The 17,872-nt window shown below is 42.9% G+C and overlaps 1 protein-coding gene across 3 annotated transcripts in view; it reads right to left on the bottom strand.

Annotated features, from left to right (window-relative positions):
• Positions 1-744: 744 nt before the first annotated feature.
• KIFAP3 (kinesin associated protein 3) overlaps positions 745-17,872 on the bottom strand; it is a 66,824-nt gene continuing 49,696 nt past the window's right edge. For all 3 annotated transcript variants that reach the window (XM_085068503.1, XM_085068504.1, XM_085068505.1), the window contains exon 20: positions 745-1,137. In XM_085068503.1, coding sequence (XP_084924629.1) covers positions 1,029-1,137 — 109 coding nt within the window. In that variant the 3' untranslated portion in view covers positions 745-1,028. The remainder of the gene's footprint in view (positions 1,138-17,872) is intronic.

The raw sequence follows: 17,872 nt of genomic DNA, 5'->3' as shown, positions 1-17,872 counted from the left end.
AGAAAAAAGCTGAGGCAGATGTAACTTTTCTTTTAAAAAGTGAAAATCTGCCTTGGTGGCTGTGGCAGAGAGGGCATTTTCATCCCTTTCTTCTGTCTGTTCCAGTGGGCATGCACAGCTGAAGAACAGCTTTAGCCTGAACTCCATTTGCAGGTTATGTTTCAAAACATGGCATAAAGCAATTACTGCACTGCAAGTGCGACATGAAGGGGGTCCTGGCCTGTCTCTGCTGCTCAATGATCCATGCTTAGGTCCAGCTTAAACCCCAGGAATGAGCAGGACAGGACAGATTTTAATTACAGATAGGGAAGCTGGGGTAAAGGCTCTGCCTCTGAATTCTGAACCAAGGTACAATGTTTCTTTCCCTTGCTGGCCCTCAGGATGGATGTGGCTGTCTTCTCTCAGCCCACAGAACTAGGTTTCAACACTAGGATAAAGGTATTCTGTTGTGTAGTTTCTAATTTTAAGTGTTTTCAAGCATTTAAAATAGATTGTAAATGTCTGAAGCTCCAGGGGAGTGAATCTGTGCCATCTTTCCATTATTAAAGTGTTCAGACCCAGGGCTGGACTTTGGTTGAAACTATGTGTCAAGGCAGTGCCAGGAGATGCTGGGGCTTAATGGTGTTCCTGTGACTGAAGTGTGAGAGGGAAACAGTCCATGTTAAACACACTGCACATGGAGCACTCTTCTTAAGTGCCTTGTAAAACACACGAAACATTGGTTAGAAACACATTCACCACTGCTGACCACACAGGTTTTTATATTTAATAGAAATTAAATTAGTAGCTTAATATACATAATGTGACACTTTCCAGGCCAGTAGTTTCCAATTCCTGCTTTCAAGTCACAGTTACTGTACAAAAATAATAACAAAGAGCAACCAAAGAGTAAACACAGTCACTAACACACTGGACCCAGAAAGGCTAAGTTTAAGTGGAGCTACACATGCCAAAGGATACAGAGTGCTGGAGCCATCGTGGTACAGTCATGCATTACCAAGGCAGATGTGCTGCTGCCAGGCGCAGCCTCACCGCGCTCCGTAGCTGTAGTAGTACGGCTCATCCGGCCGGTAGCCGTAGGCAGTCGCGGGGCGCCCAGGAACCCCTGGGCTCTGACCAAATCCATCCACTCCAATGCTACAAAAAAACAAGGAGAGACAAGCTGCAGGGGTTTGTATGGTACGGAAGGCACACCCGTGCTGGTGTCTCCAGCTCCTCCTATCACAGAGATGGTTTTGTAAGGCAACTTTGCAAGCCATGTTTCCCTTCTGGACGCTGTTTCCCTGGTGGGAAAAGAAATGCTGCAGAGAAATCAGTTCAACTCCTATCAGAGAAAGGCTTTCAGGCCCAAAAGGAATCTGAGAAGAGAAAAAAGGTCTTCTCTTCCCTCCCTTCATGGAATTACTGCCCAAGCAATTTACTTCCATGACTCAGTTTCTCCCTCTGTACATTAATGACCTTCGGGGCTCTGGCAAAGCCTTTTGTAACCCTGCCCTACACAGCACATCTCAACAGTCTCATTCCCCACCTTCAGTTCATTTCTGAGGTGCATGGAAAACACCAGCAAGAAGTGAAAATATCTGGCACAGCAACACAGTTCAACAAAAGATGGTGTTTCTGATGGGATACAACACTGGCATCCAAAAGGCAGAAAGAATTAATCACATACTGAAAGGCCATGAATTAATGAGACAGAATAATTAATTTTGCATGTAAAACAGCATCTTTTACACCTAAAATCTCCCACAACAATGAGTCAGATACTAAAGCACAAGAACTGCATAGGGAAAAGTGGCACATATTTCATGTTCAACAATAACTCTCATGCAGGAGGTAGAGGAAAACCGAACATTGCCTAAGACACTGGATTACTGCCTATTCATGGCTATGTCGCTTCTTAGCTTCCACTTCAGTAAAGGGACAAATGGAAAAGGATCCTGATTTATTGTCTGACTAAAGATGCATTGAAAGGAGCTGAACTTCCCCTCTGAAGACTGTCAAAACACAAAGAACCAAAGTGCTTTCAGAGTGGGGAAAAGCTGAACCTCATTACTGCCAATTATCCATATGGAACACGGGTTATGCAACAGTCAAGGCTGGGAAAGAATGACCCCTCCAGAAGATGTACAATGGGTGGGACCCAGGCCCTGGCTCAGCAAGAAGCTGGCACTGCTCAATTGGTTGGACTGAAAGGCTCAGCTGCAGGGGGGGCACCATGTCCATCACTGTCCTCACAAAGGTACTTTCCTTGGATTGTATCTCAGTGAGGTACTAGAAAAGGATCCCTAATGACTGGTTTCTCAGAAAACTAGTTCAGTCATGGGATATTCTGATAGTCAGGTGAAGGTGGAATGTCTGAGGTTGAGATTTGTCCTCTGAGAGGGAGGGAACACAATCAATAGCAAAGCTGCAGAGAAAAAGCACTGTTTTACCTAGACATATCTTGAGAAACACTATGTCCTGAAAGTGCTTTGGATTTCCACCTCTGTCCATGTGTGTCTGAATTGGCAAGACCCATCTCCTATATTCTGCACAGAGCCACTGGCCCAACCTTACAGGCTGATCAGCCCTTCAGCACAGCAGAGAGGCCCTGGTGTATCCTGCAGTGGTGCTCAGCTCTGGGAACACATTCCTCTGGCTCCACACCTGCCTCTGGCCACCCCTTCCTTCCTGTATCCACTCCAAAGTCCTATTACCCTTTTCCGAGCCCATTAGGAAATGAGCTGGTGACCTCTGAGGCACCTTCCCCAGATGCCTCCTTTGTACCTGGCAAACAACTGCTTTCTCATTATCAGGCCTGAAGCTTTGAAAGACTCCTGAAAGAAGGGATTAAGAGAAATCCTGTTACTTGGTGTTTATCTTTCATCTCGAGAAACCCCAAACTGAGCACTCACCTTAGCCAGTCCCTGCTTCTCTTCTGTCACTGATTTGCCAAGGGATTGATCGACAGACCTCACCCAGGCTGCCCTTGGGTGCAGTGTCTCAAGATCAGGCCCAAAGCTCTCGGGAACAAGCCAACAAGGACAAGCATGAAGCTGAGCAGTTTGTTTGGCAGTTCAGAAAACAAACCAGTTAACAAACTCCTATAAACCAACGCCAATTCCTTAAGGGTTCTTTCAGTACTGTCAGTGCCAGGAGTTAATAATGTACTACAAGAGGCATAGTGGGATTTGGAAGTGCAGAGTCCAGTTCTGCTGTGCTGCTACAAATTCCCAGTGATACTACACACACATAACACTACAGAGAAGCAGGACCCTTTAAGGCTACCTTTAAATGCAGGAATTTCATTGTTTTCTCCCAAAGATCCTTAAAACATCTACAGTTGATTTATAATGAAGAGCTATTTTAACAGAAAACATTTTTCTGGGTTTATCTTTCCATGATGTTTCCCGTGACTGTAACAATGTTACTTGTGGATAAGTTGTTGTTATTACAGGTGTGGTAGAATAGAGGCTTTTTGCATTTCTGCCAACCACTGAAAAGCCCATTCTGGAATGGTATTTAGGTGACTGAGGAGGCTGAGGGTGCCCGGGGCTGCTGACTGCAAGTCAAGCTCATAGCCAGCCATGCCTTGGCTCACAGCAGTGCCATCCTCAGGTTTACTGTGGCAAAGAGGGACACAGGAGCCTGAAACCTGTCCTGAACTTCTTTATACACCCCAGGCTAAACCATCACTGGCTTTTTGGGATGAGGTGTAATAACGCCCTGAGCCACACGGTGGCAATGGGCCTCCATCCCTGCAGGCTGAGCCCTTCCAGCCACTTGCAGCTCAGTAATCCTTATTCAAAGAACTTCTAAATGTACTTAAATTGATAACGAGAGCAGGGAAAATATGGTTTCAATCACATTCTCAACAAATCATTTTTAATTTTTTTTTTATAAATGTGTAAGTAATTAGGTAAAGACCCCTAGAGTTTAAACTTTGAGGAGTATCAGTTATTTCCAAATGGTTCAGACATATGTTAGTGTCCTGAAGAAAACTGGAAGAGATGGATCAGCTGATAACTGCTTCGGACAGTTTAAAAAAAAAAAAAGGAACAGAAAATCACATTAAAACACCTTGATCAAGTCACTGCTCTCTCCTATCTAAATATTTCCCTGAAGTAAATGAAGTCTTGACCATGCCTGAAAAAAATTGGCTTCATTTTTACACGTTAGTGCTCTTGAAGCATACCAGCTTAGCCTGCTGGATTGTTTGCACTGGCAGCCTGCAGCACAGATCCTGTCGGTGTTGAAGGGAAGGGTCTTGAGCCCAGGAGGTGATGGAGGGTAGGACAACCAAAGAGCCAACGAGCGCCTGGAGAGCAGAGTCTAGCTGGCTCTGCAGGCTGCCAGGCCAAGGGCAGAACCCACCGAGGTGAAGACAGGTTTAAAAACAAGTCCTGATGAATCCTTGTCCTTTCTGCCAAGAACAGCAGAAGGGGAGAGCCAGCAGAGATGGTAGTTCTGCGGCTGTAAACACTTGTTGGATAACGACTGGCCTGAGATCATGATTTGTGCCATGTGTGCTCAGATTTATACCAGCAATCAACCTCCAAATTTGCTCCTAGGAGAAACGTGGTGTTGGCTTTATGCTACAGCATCTACCAGGAAACTCAGTGCTCAGCAGAGCAAGCACCAGCCTGTCTTCCTGTAAAAATAGGGACACGTAATTATGCCGTTGGGGCAACAATACTCATCCCTGACTTAGTATTTTTTCCTCCCAGTACTCACTCGTATCTAACTGGGTACCCAGCAGCAGTGCATGCAACCCTGCAGTTGTAGAATGGATATGATCACACAGCACCACAACACCCCCATCAGATAAATGGCTCAGGCTGCTGCCCTAATCTGCAAGTCACTGCAGGCAGTTTTGTCTCACAAACTCTCGCGCAGAGAGCAGCACTCGCCACCACCTTGGCACAGCACAACTGTGCTCTTGTGTAAAGCTCAGCCCCACGCCTGGGGCTGATGGAGTTAAACAGTGAACAGCCCAGCTAATTACTATGTACTGCTAACCTCAGTTGCTGGTTCATTTTGAGACCCTTTAAAATATGAACTGTGTATTTTACCCCTATGCACTCTCTTAATGATTTGTTTTTTTTAGACTGAAATCACTTCCAGCCATCAGTTATACTCGAGGTCTCTACACATGCACTTCTCCAAGCACAAATATTTCTTTTTCCTATTGGTCTGCCAGCCCCTGTCAGAGCAAATTTCACTTTAAACTAAATGCTGTGATACTTAAAACCTCTTGGATTACTCAGGCTGCTAGTGTGATCTATGACCTTCCCCAAATGACAGCTGAACTTTCCAATTTGCTTGTACTGCTAGGGAACTGAGCAACACATGCCGAAGAGGAAAATGTTCCTGATGTGCATGAGTGAGGAGAGATTTCTTAACAGCCCTGCTTATTGATGCTTGCTCTGATACAGAGCATCCAAATCAATATGCCCACATAGGATCTTAGGTGCCCTGCCACAGTTTAAGATGTAAAGACCAACTGTGTTCTCCCTCACAGCAGGAAATAGCAGCCAGTATCCCACTGCATCCACAAAATACTTCCCTCCTGAAGTCCCTCCTGCCCCAGAGCCACCAGGACTAGATAGACTTTGGGATATGTCTGGAAGGCTTGGCAGGCTCTGAGAGCGAGCATTCCATTGGGAATTCTCTGCTCCACGTGTCTGTGCTGCTCCCCAGTGCAGGGTACCAGGAGAGGCTTGTGAGCATGGGCTGGGCTGGGTAATTAACACCTGGGTGCAGAGTGACTGTGGTGCTCCAGGAGTTCCCCTGACGCCACACAGCCCAACCTGTCCACACCAGTGCTCACACTGGTACCAGTGCTGCTGCTGCTGACAGGGGCTCTCAAACCACAGCCTAATTCCTAGGTACTAATTCCTCCAGCAACAGCAGAAATGCAAGAAATGCAAGAAACGCAGGGCCTCAGAAACTCAAGTCCAGCACCCCTGGGGAGATTCTTGGTCAAAAGTAAACACTTGAAATCCAACTGAAAGCCCCCCAGTAGGATCTGTAGACCTTGGAGTGATCCCAACAAGAAACACTGCCTGGGAAAGAGGTCTGTCAGAGGCATGAAGCACCATGGCACAGATTGCACCAGGGTGTGCTGTAAAAGACTGTGACTGCCTGTGTAGGTGCAAGTGGCCCAGGGAAAGCCTCTGAGGGTGAAATACCAGTTCGGGAGCTCACATTTAGGGCCAAATTTCATTTGTTTCTGCCCAAAATTAAAGCACCCTGGAATCACTGCCCCCTGAAAATGAACTGCAAACTAAACTCATACAGTGCTTCCACCAAAGCCAAGATTTCATCTCCAATTCTTTTCATTCTAACCTTGTTCTAAAACCCTGTCAATCATCCCTCCTTACTCTGCATCAACAAGGCCTCACATCAAAGAGGCTCTCAGGTACTCACTGAGAATACAAGTTTTATAATTTTAATAAAAATAAAATCTACCTGATTTTAGTAAAATGTATAGATTTTTAATTCCCTATATCCTCTGACGTTGGTAAGACCAACAAACACCACTTGCAGTTCTCAATTCATCAGCAACTCTTCCAAGTCCTAATGAAGGAATTACACCTGAAGTTCTCCACATGCTCCAGTGAGCTGCTTAGGAGGATTTACACACAGGTGTAAACAGGCAGCCTCTGTTGACACACATGGCACCTCTGATCACACCTGCAGCTTTCCAAAACTCCTCCTGAGTATCAGAGAAAGAGGTTTGAACCAGAAGGTTCTGAGCATCTTTCAGAAGCCTGAAAGAGTACAGTTCATAGCAGTCCCACTGTTCCCTCTGTACCTTCTCCCTCTAAACACTGGCTATTTTTGTTTCTAAAAATCACTGTCTTCACTCCCAAGCCACCCCCACCTCACCCCAGGCAGGCATTCAGAATTTCAGTCACACATCACTGAGGTCTAAATTTTCTAAATTTTCTAAATTTTCTCTTCCATGAATCTACTTGCATGTGACATTACAGTTCCTATGCTGTAATCCCTTATAAACTCTCATGCCATAAACCCCTGTATTCCACAAGTTCCTGTGTGTAACAGACAAAACACATTATGTTCAGATGAATACTGAAGGCTGTACTTTTCCCTCAGGCAGTGCCACAGCCATAGGAGTGGCACACCAGTTTCTAATCTCAAGACAAGCACAGCATTATAACCTGTAGAAATGAGATGCAGCTTACTGATTAAAACACTTGCCAACAAGACACATAGAAGTTTGCCAGCAGCCAAGTCCATATTATTTCTCTCATCTCAGTGCGCGTTTTTGTTTCTGAAGTGTTGATGAGAGTGCAGGTCTGAGACAAGAACTGCAGTGCAGGGCAGTATAATCACACAGGGGATGCTCAGTCCTGCCTGCCCAGTTAGCAGACTGGTTGGTGAATGCTACAGCTCCTTCCCTTCCTCCCTCCACAGGTTTCCTCTGCACAGAGACCAGGCATGGAAAGGCAGGGGCAGCTGGGGGTATTCAGGCCTTAACCCATTGCACAAGCAGCGATTAAGGCACGGTGTGCATCCAAGCACAGGAGGTGGGAAATGGTTTTGAATTCCACAGAACACACACAGACCTCCAGCTTCTAAAGTTATCCACAGGTGGGACACATTCAGCTAATCCTTTGTAGGTACCAAGGAACATCACACTTGAACCAAGGCTCAGAGCCTCTGAAGCCATGGACTCTGGGGCCTTTCCACTGATATCCCCTGGCAGCTGAGCACTGGCTGGGACCCATTCTGCCAACATCAGCCATGACTGGGTAAAGAGCATCAGAAAAGGGCACAAGGCCTGTTGCCTTTTCCCTTGCCTCAAGTCCAGCAGTTTAGATGATGATCCCATTTCCTGCTACAAGCCAGTTGCCTCTGGTTTTCCTTCACTGACCATAAATTTTCTGTCCTTCAAAATAAGAGCACAAATCATGGGTTATGGAGAAACTCCATACAACTGGGAAGCCTTAGGAAAAACAATGTTTCTTTATATAATGCCTTGTAACTGTAGATTCTCCCGCTACTGGTAATGACGTTAAACTATAAACCACAAGTTTCTTACATTCTGCCTCTCATGACCCCAAGTTTTCTGCCCTATCTGTGAAGCCTTTTTTTCCCCCATGCTTTCTATTCTTCAAGCTCAAGTGGGAGGAGAGATTTGTGGCAAGGACTATGACTGTGCCCACTGCATCAAGTACCAAGTCCATCTCTACATTAGCACTGAATATTAATGTCCCTTAAATAGCAATACTTTATCTGTTCACAAGACAGAAAATGTCCAAATGAACCTGTGCAGTAATACTTTAGCTCCCTTGTGCATCATAATACAGCCTTTATGGATATGATCATGTCTCTCCTTCCATGTGATCCAGCTTTCTTCAGTGTACTTAATGACTTAAAGTTTCCAATTGCTTCTGGACTTGTTGCCCAGTTGTATCTCAGCACAATACTGCTGTTTCTCCCATTTAATTACAAACAAATGCAAAGCTGACAATGGTGGAGAAATGAACACTGTATCTTCTGTGTCAGGCTCCAGCTATGCACCAAGCAATAACCATGCCAAAATTCACTGGGGGAAGGCAGCATTAAAAAAAAATATTTCCCAACTGAATAGTAAGAAAGCACTGAACCAAAAACAAATGACCTTGCTTAGCCAAATTCAATGCGAGCCTTGCTTGAAAGCTGTAGCTCCTGCCATCCCTGCTCTGCAAACACAGCCTGGGATTTGGCCTCAGTTTCTTGCTCTGTCAGTTACCTGCTGTGTGATCCTGGACAAGTTGCTCCTTTTCTCCATGACCTCAGTTTCCCATTGGAGTATTGAAAGAGAAAACACCCCAGACATTAAAGACAGCCAAATGACAAACTACAGTAATGAGAAGACTCAAATTAGACTGACATAGACAGAAAAGACTTTTGCTTATTCCGTAAAACCCTTTAGGAAAAAAAGATTATTTCGGCTCTGCTAGAAAAGCAACCCATCCACACTAGAGCCAGGGGGCAGAAGAGCAACTCAAAGCCTGTGGTTGTTTCATGCAGCCATGTTGTGTCTTTGAAGGGCATCAGGAGAGCTCCTGTAGCATTCCTGCAGTCAGGCTCACAGCTCTGCAACACGGACAGGGAGTTTCTCAGCCATTCTCTACAGGATTTCTTAAAAGGTCAAGGGCACAGACAGCTGGAACGGAAACCAAGAGCTCTGGCTTTCCATTATAAGCCTGACAGAAACATCTCCTGTGCTCTTGGCTCAACAAATGTCCAAACCCACTGATTAGATACATCCATTTCTTAAGAATTAATTAAGAACTAAAACAAATAAAAAAAGCCCTAAGGAACAGGCAATAAAAAGCAAGATGTCCTTTCCTCCCCCTCTCTGCTTGCACAGTCCAAAGTGTATGTGTCAACTCCATAAATTGAAGAGTATGTTGCCTTAATCTAAGCTAGTAATAGGGCTGCTTTGGGAAGTTTTCAAGCCTCTCTTTTAATCTCTCCAGCAAACTCAGTGTTAGGTTGGGTACAAAAGCATCAGGCAACTGCCTGTGCAAAATAAGATCCTGAAGTTTCACAGAAATGACTGGTGTCACTGACAAGATCAGGATCTGCTCCAAGTCTTCCACTAGGCTTCCCATTTCCACACAGGAAGTGTTCCTTGCTTCCTGTGCCTAGAGTAACAGACCAGGTCACTGAAAATGTACTCAGAGATAAGTAGTGGAAGCAAAACCACAACTTTTTGGTGCCTTGCATGGAAGTGCTCTTAGCTGGAGAATTTTCCCTTTAAATGTTTATACAAACTTCTCAAGCCCAAGTGCAGCCACTCAGTTCTGTGCTTCAACACAAATGGGGACAGAAGTTGCCTGTCGTGCACAAAAGCCTGGAGAAGCCAAAGCGACAGGTCAGTGGCTGACTGTCATGCTGTCTGCAGGGCAGCTTGGTGTGGATGAGAATCCAGATGCTGCAGGGAAGGAGGGAGGGAGAGTCAAGAAATCTGTTCTGCTCTGACTTCCAGCTGCAGCCAATAAAAGCTTTCAAAGCCTTTTCTGAAAGTTAACATTGCTGGGGGATTTGCAGCGCTCACTTCAGCACACACAGCAAATGCACTTGGAGTGTTATTACTGATGAAGAAAATTTAAGTATTTTTTACCACTGCAGATGATTGTCCTGATTGCAAGCACTTTTATATATCAGCACAGAGCCCTAGTGAAATATTATGAAGATCTATCCCAAATCAGCAATGACTTTAGTGTAAATCAAGAAGAAGGTAAATCTCAATGTCTTTTACTAATTATTTTTTTTCCTTAGGAATAACACTGGATATATCAGGAAACAAGGCAGATACAAATACAAACAAGGAATGTGTTCTGGGATATCTGTACCTCGGAGTAGCATTATTATGCAAAAAATTCAACTTAAATAAATGAAAAATCAAATGTTTCCAGACTAAAAGGTTGGTCAGGGAGTATTTGAAAAAATAAAATTAAATAAGCTCAAAACCCAGAAGGCAAATAAACTCTGTAAGCTTATTTATTATTTTTTTAAATGTCAGAGTTAAAAAGCCACCATCTTAGTTTTCCAGAGGGAAAAGGGTGGGTCAGTCTTTGGAGTTGGATGGCTGAAGCTGATAAACACAGAATCAGAATAAAAGTTTACAATCAAAACAATTTTGAGTATTGGCAAAGAAATTAGTTTGATATATTAATTTTTATGCTAGAGACTTGTCCAGAGCACATGTTCAGTTCAGATAATAACCACAAGAAATATCCCACTGATATATGGGCCTTTTTAAAACTCCTCATTTTGAGTTTAATTTTGAATCCTGTGAGCATGCTTAAACCCAGCATACAAAACACCCCTCACTTTATTACAGTTTTAAATCTTTCTTCCAGATCTGGCCTTGCAACCACTTGTCTTGATAAAATAGGTCACTTGAAAAAGGAAAGCTCAATAAAATGAATTACAAAACCAACAAGATTAAACTGATTGTGCTGTTTTTGTACAGTGCAGCCGAATTCTGCAAATATGCTGCTGGCTGTGGTTTGGCATTTAACAGCATGTGATCAGTGAGAAGGAGGAAATTTTATTCTCATTAACTGTTGCAGATTTACTGCAGTGAAAAAGGGCTATGTAACCTGAGAAGTGACAGAATGGAAAGATCAAAGCAGCAGTCTGGAAACTAAATAAACCTTCTGGCTACTTCCTGCAAGGAAAATTCACTCTGGCAATGTAAAACAGAGTCCAGTTAAAAACTACTCTCAGTTTTATGAGCTGTCACAGCAGCTTGAGTGGTTTGGACCAGTCAAGTTTAGAACATTATATTTCCTTGTTTTTGTCTCAGATACTTCTGTAAGCAGTTTTATAGTTTCTTTTTCTTTTTTTTTATTTTTAAAGAGAAAAATAAAATTCTTTTCTTTTGGTTGCAATCGAAAAGGTCACAGCTAAACTCATTAAAAACAAGCAGGTCTTCATTTGCACATTCCATTCCCCTTCACTACATTTTAATATTTTACTTTGAGATTTATAAGCAATGTACATTTGCTTTAATAACTCTTCCGCATTCTGTTCACTTATTGTTTAATATAAGTGCAAATCAGTTTACAGAGCCCAGATGGCTTGTAACCAGGGAGCCAGTCTATTCCTAGTAGCACATCTGGAGGGACTGAGAGCAGTAGACAGAACGTGGGAATTAATTAATGTTACGTTTCAGAAGAGACAGACCCAGGTTTGGGGGATTTTTGGTAAGACATTCCAAAGGACTTGAGCTCACTGCTACAGCATTTTGGTATTCCTTTAAAATTCTTAATAGCTGCCTAAACCGTGATGGTTAAATGAGGCCTACTGCAGGTGGAATATAATAAAATAAAAAGCAACTAAAAAATGTAAAAGAAGTGGCTGCAAGTGAAAAGAGGCCCAAGTATCCTATATTCCAAAAGAGCTGAAGTGCATTAAAACCTCAATACTGACTCTCTTCCCAAATGGCATCTGCAACTTGCTGAAAAAACTGTGCTTTTAAAATATTCCCCAGCAAGCTATTTCATCTCTCACATACTGCTGCAATTGTTGGGAGCAATTAAACCTCTCTTACAGTAAATGAAACGAGGGCAACCTGATCCTTCACGGCTCCAGACCACACACCTTGGTGAGGTGGTGTGGTCCAGTCGCTGGGGCAGTGCTGAGAGCTTGGAGAGCCCTGCCCTGCTCCAGCTCTGGCACCTGACTTTGGAGGAGTAACTCCCCTTCTCCTCACCTTTGGTTCCCTGCCCTGCTCTCAAGGACTGTGGGTTACACTGTGGGCATCATCTCTGTGTGGGGGATACATGGAGAGCTGCTTGGGAGCTTTTCCTGATACTGAGAAGGCAATGACAACAGATAATCACCCAAGCACCTGAAAAAGTTGCTGTGTATCGAACATTGGGTATGAGTAATATTGTCCTTTTATGGATATTTCTCAATTACTAATCATTCTCAAGCCCTAATCATTCAAACTCTGCAAAAGTTCTCCAAACTCTGGGAAAATCTCAGTGATGAATATGGGCGACAGGGCAAAATCTTCATTCTCTAGAATAATCAGAGCCATGGTCTTCAAAAATGCTTGAATAACTGTCCACAGCATAACAGCAGATACATATTAGCGACACCTAAACTGGATTATATGATCAGGTTGCAGCATTTCTATAAACAAGGCGTTAAGAAGACAGTATGAAAAAATAATGACGTGACAGCTAGCAGGAATAAGACCACTACCCAAAAAACCCAGGAAAAGGAGAGATAGAGCTCCAGTTTAGTACTGGTGCAGAAACAAATTACTTTAGCACACAAAGAAATTCAAGCTCTCATTCAAAATCTCTTAGCAATGGAGCCTTCCTGTTCTGGAAGCACCACCCCTACCTTTCAGTACTGAAGGAGAACAAATACACAGTGAATTTTGGTTTAGGTCACAATCCAGGCAGGACCTGAAGCAATCAAGTGAAGTCACTCAATAATCCTGTCCCAGACTGTGACCAAAACCCTCCAGAAGGCAGCAATTCTTGCTTCTTTATAGATGCAAGATCTCAGTTCCAGGGTATGTAGCACCTTTACAGGCACTGAGGAACAAAACAACTTCTCTGCCTGTTCCCCAGGAATAGTCAGTGCAGGCTACATCCAAATGAGAAGTATGCTTTATCTCAAGCCATACAGAGCCTTCTACATTTAGTGAAACCCTCCTGACCATACTGAGTCAATAAAACTAAACACGTAGGCAGTTAGGACAACGGAATATGATAAAAAAGGTGACTCTGCTGCCACTAACAACATTTTTGTGGGATTAAAAAAAAAAAAAAATAGAAGACTTCAACCAACCAAAATAAACTCCCTTATTTGTGTCCAGGAACTTCATTGGTTTGCGGCTTTTTTTCAAGGCCTTTTCAAATTCGTTTCAGTGGGATTTACAATTTGCTAATACTGATGTGTGATAAACTAATAAAACTTGCCTGCAAGGTTATAGGCCCAATTTACTCATAAAACCTAATTCGATTCTCCTGGGAAATGCAAATTAAATAGTGTCCAAATGGCAGAAGCTGAGTACAACTCTGCTGAACATACTGCAAAGGTAACTAAGTTGGGTTTTGTCTTTAAAATAAGGTTTAATTATCGAAAAGAAGAAGTACTGCACACAGCTGTAAGAAACATCACTATGGTAAAATGGTTGAAAGTAGAATCATATTGTAATAGTAATTTTAAAAAATAGGTTATCTTTCCATTAATTAGAAGATTTTATACTTGCTGTATGTCCATCTCTAAAATATGACAGGGAAATATTACTGCCTCTTCATATGAGGAGGAAGGAGAGATGTGGGTACTCTGAGCAGACACCGCATGAGAAGGTTATTTTGTCTAAGAAGCACGAAACAGTTTGTTCTGCCACTGATCCCTGCTACTGTCTGCTAATAGAGTGGGTTTTCACCTTCAGAGACAGCCTGCAAGATAGCACTTGGAGATACCTCCTGAAAGGCTGGGAAGGGAATGTTCCAACTTCTAAATAAACTGTGCTGAACATTTCTGAAAATAGAAGATAGATAAGACATACTCCCTAACAGGGTCACCAAGATCACCAATTCCTTCAGTCCTTTCCTTTAGCAAATTAATTGAAGATGAGGATCTATATGGAATATATCTATAAATGTCACTGTAGGATATAAGTTACAGGTACAACCATTTAAAAGCATTTTGATAATCATTCACAAAGTGTGTATTTGCCAGCACCTTCTGCAGTTCCTGTACCTGACCCAGCTAGAACTGTTCAGCTGTGACTCATGACTGGGAATTCACACCACAATGCAGGAATCAACGGGAATGAAAGGCTACAGACCTAGGTTGTTCCACCATGAAAACTCCCATTTGATTTTCAAAGGATTTCCAAGTGAAAAAAGGCCATTCTTGTCATTCAGAGTGGACTCTTAGCACATACAGACATTACATGTGGTCAGCTCAGCTAGAGATCAGCCAAGTCACACGAAGAGTCTTCCCTGTGCTCCCTCCAGGACGTATGGCCAGGTATTGTTTCCATCAACCCCAGACACAAGAGCCTGGCTGTGCACACTGGTATTTGCCAACACCAGCCACAGCTTCTGGGCCAGCACAGAGCGGCCTGCATGGACCTGGCTCCAGACACTGAACTCACAAAATATCCCAATGACCTGCCATGGCAAAAACAAGAAATGCAGCTTCAGTTTTAGGCTGTAAATCCAGGCAAGAGGAAGGCTGTTCCAACCAAGGACAGAGACAGACAGTCACCCCATAAAACTGGTTGTGTTTGACATGCCAAACCTCACTGCTTCCTGGGAAGAAGCCTCAGTCAGATCTCTGTTGGGAAGAGCTGTGAGCACACACCAGGAACAGCACATACAGAAAGGCCTTGTCTCAGAGAAAATGAGGATTGTGCAATAGCAGCTCAGCTACATTTTATAACAAGGTTAAAGGACCCTGCACTGGAGAAAACTTCCTCAGGGAAAAAAAAAGTAGTTCTGGCTAGCTCAAGCATTCCTAGCTATTAATCTTTGCAAAACTACAGACTGAGAAGATTTGGGAACTCTGTTGAAGATATTAACCAAAAATTGGCTTTTGCACTCAGAGTTTGTGCCATTACTTAGATGTATCTGGGAAAGGTTAACAAGTGGCCTCTTTCCCAAAGGGCAAGAAAAATACTGTGGCTATCTCTATTATAAGATATTTAGCCATCACTATTATGTTTGCGTCTTAAGAAAGTAATTAGTCTCCAGAAGGTGATTAAAATTTGATAAATTACCATAGATTCTGGAAGATGTCTTTCAGCTGGTCTTTATCCCCTGCAGCTCAGACACTAAGCTGTCATCACATCAGCCAAAGGTGAGGGATTTTTGTTTGCCACAATCATAAAACTTTCACTCAATATTAAGAGTTATCAGAACCAGAAACCTTGAATTCAGATTTTAATAACAGATGAAAATTTCAAATCTATGCCTAATGCCCATCTGCTTCTGGAAGACAGTAAGATGATTCAAAGCTGGTAATCTAATCATAAAAGTCTTTTCCTAGCCAATGAAAAAAACCTGGATACAAGCTGTCAAAACAACCTCCTCAGCCACGTATTTTCTGCTGAATGGAAAACATACCTTACAATCTGTCTGCATTCTGCTCCAAACCTTTGAGGAAAATAAGAGATGCTGTTTATGGACTTTATCGCTGCTCCTGTATGCTTTACATTCCAAAATAATTCTATTTATAGGCATCATATGTAACTGTACAACTCCACTAAGACTGTAGTTCAGGAATAAGAGCTGTAAACTAAAGCTGCAAAACACCCAAGCTAGATCATGAGAAAAAAAGCATTTCTCAGGGTGGCACTATTAGAAAATAATGCCAGCAGGTCTTCACTTTCGTGCTGCTTCTCCTTCATGATGACAAGTAACAGAAAGAACAATTATCAGGATGTGGACATGTCCACAAGAGCAAGTAGACTTGCACACAAGCAAGTCTACTATCTGAATTCAGGGCTAGATACTTTTCCAATTCTCTTCAAAGTTGTTCTGCACTTCACAATGCAGGAACTGATGACATGAGGTGGCATTCTCAACTCCTGAGAGTAGCAGTACTCCAGGTTTCAAAGGAAAAGTCCAAGAAACCCCATGAAGGGAAGGCAATGTCTTTGAAAGCCTCTAAGACACTCCACTTAATTCCCCCAATCAACAGATGTTCTTACTGCCAATGTTGTCACTTCATGTTTCCCTCTTGAAAATTACAGGGGAAAACAGTCCTGATGTGGTAATCAAGTGAGTGCAGATGCCTAACCATAATTCAACTTTTTTTAATTCCTGTTCTGCTTGACTTCCAAGAAGCACCTCCCTACCTGCCTAAGACTGTGCAGCAGCTCTGGAAATGTAGGTGCAACGTCTCCTGGGACAGGGACTCCACAAGAGATGGCTGTGGTATCCCTGCTGGATTACAGGAGAGTCAACCACTTCAGCAATTGCACCTTTGGATACAGTCACTGCTCCAATTCCCCTGAATTCTCCCTAATGAAACAGTGTGGAATTGCAGTAGCAGAGGGTGCCCTGGGCCTCTGCTAGAACAGTGTCCCCCAGCCAAGGAAGTCCATGTTTCTCACTGGCTGCTCAGTTGGACACCAATACCAGTTAAACACAAACTCAGCTTCTCAGTGGTGTGCAGGCATTAAAAAGGTGGGACTTTCTGGCTGACTTGTTCTGCCGTCCTGGAGGCAAGGGGAAGTGCTGATCCAGTCTGAGCACATTGCAAGGACAGGAAATAGCCTCAGAGAAATTAAAGAGGTAACATATCCTCATTCTTTCTCATAGGAATGCAGAAAGGAGAAGAAAGGATTAAATTATTCAAGGTTGAGTAGCAAGAAGTCAGCTCATGGTTGTTACCTACCTCAAAATTCACAGGGTGGTCCTTAATGGCAAAGAGACTCACTCTTAAATGACAAAGAGACTTCAGAACTCACCCCATTGCTTAGCAAAAACTCCTTCTATTACAGAATTAAAAAGTGTAATATAAAAGGCAAAGACCAGAAGACACAGGCAGAACAAATAAATGTGTAACAAAAAAAGTATAACAAACGAAAAGGCCAAAACCATGTATTGACTCATTATTAGCCATCTCTCTTTGAACTCCCAAAACATGTTACTATTAACTGACTTGCTAATTGTCTATGAAAATCATAACTCAGCTTTCTTGCTAAAAAAGTTTCTGAAAACATATTCAAATATTAATAATAGAAAAATGAACCATTTTTATAACAAAAATCTTGATTTATTAAAAGCTGGAACTAGTTAAAAATAAATCCTTGACATAAGGTTCTTGTTAACTTTAAACTGTAAGCATAAAAATACCCTAGAATTATGTTTTGGTATGGCAGAAATGTACACTATATAACACATAAAAAGCGCCTTGACTTGCTGCTATTATTTTTAATTAGGCTCTCTAGCACGTATGGTTTTACCTTCCAACACCAGTTCAAATTGGGAGAAGGGAGGGTCTGACGCTCTAGACTCATGGGACTGGCAATTCCATGGCTCATGCCTTGGAGCACTAATGCATTTTACATTAGGTCTAAGCATCAGGAAATCCTGGCTGCTGGCGCCAAGCAGTTCAAACCCATAATGACACCCATCTGAAAAGTCGGATTCGCCGTTCAGCTGCCAGTATCTATTCTATCAAACAATTCACTCCTGCTCTGCTACAAATAGGACAGAACATTTGCAGCACTCCACACTGTTTCCAATTAGACTGTGTGTCTGGACTGCAGATAAGTCCATGGAGCAATCATACTGAAAGAAGTCTTCCTAGAAAACAGAATTCTAGTGAGAAATCTGAATATGTCCAGAGGCCATCATCAACTGGGCCAAGCTGCAGTTTTTCG

This window comes from Lichenostomus cassidix, chromosome 8 (assembly GCF_008360975.1).
Source record: "Lichenostomus cassidix isolate B80296 chromosome 8, HeHo_3.0, whole genome shotgun sequence".
Classification (NCBI taxonomy): Eukaryota; Metazoa; Chordata; class Aves; order Passeriformes; family Meliphagidae; genus Lichenostomus; species Lichenostomus cassidix.
Note: the sequence above shows the minus strand (reverse complement) of the source record. Positions and strands in the feature narration are given on the sequence as shown.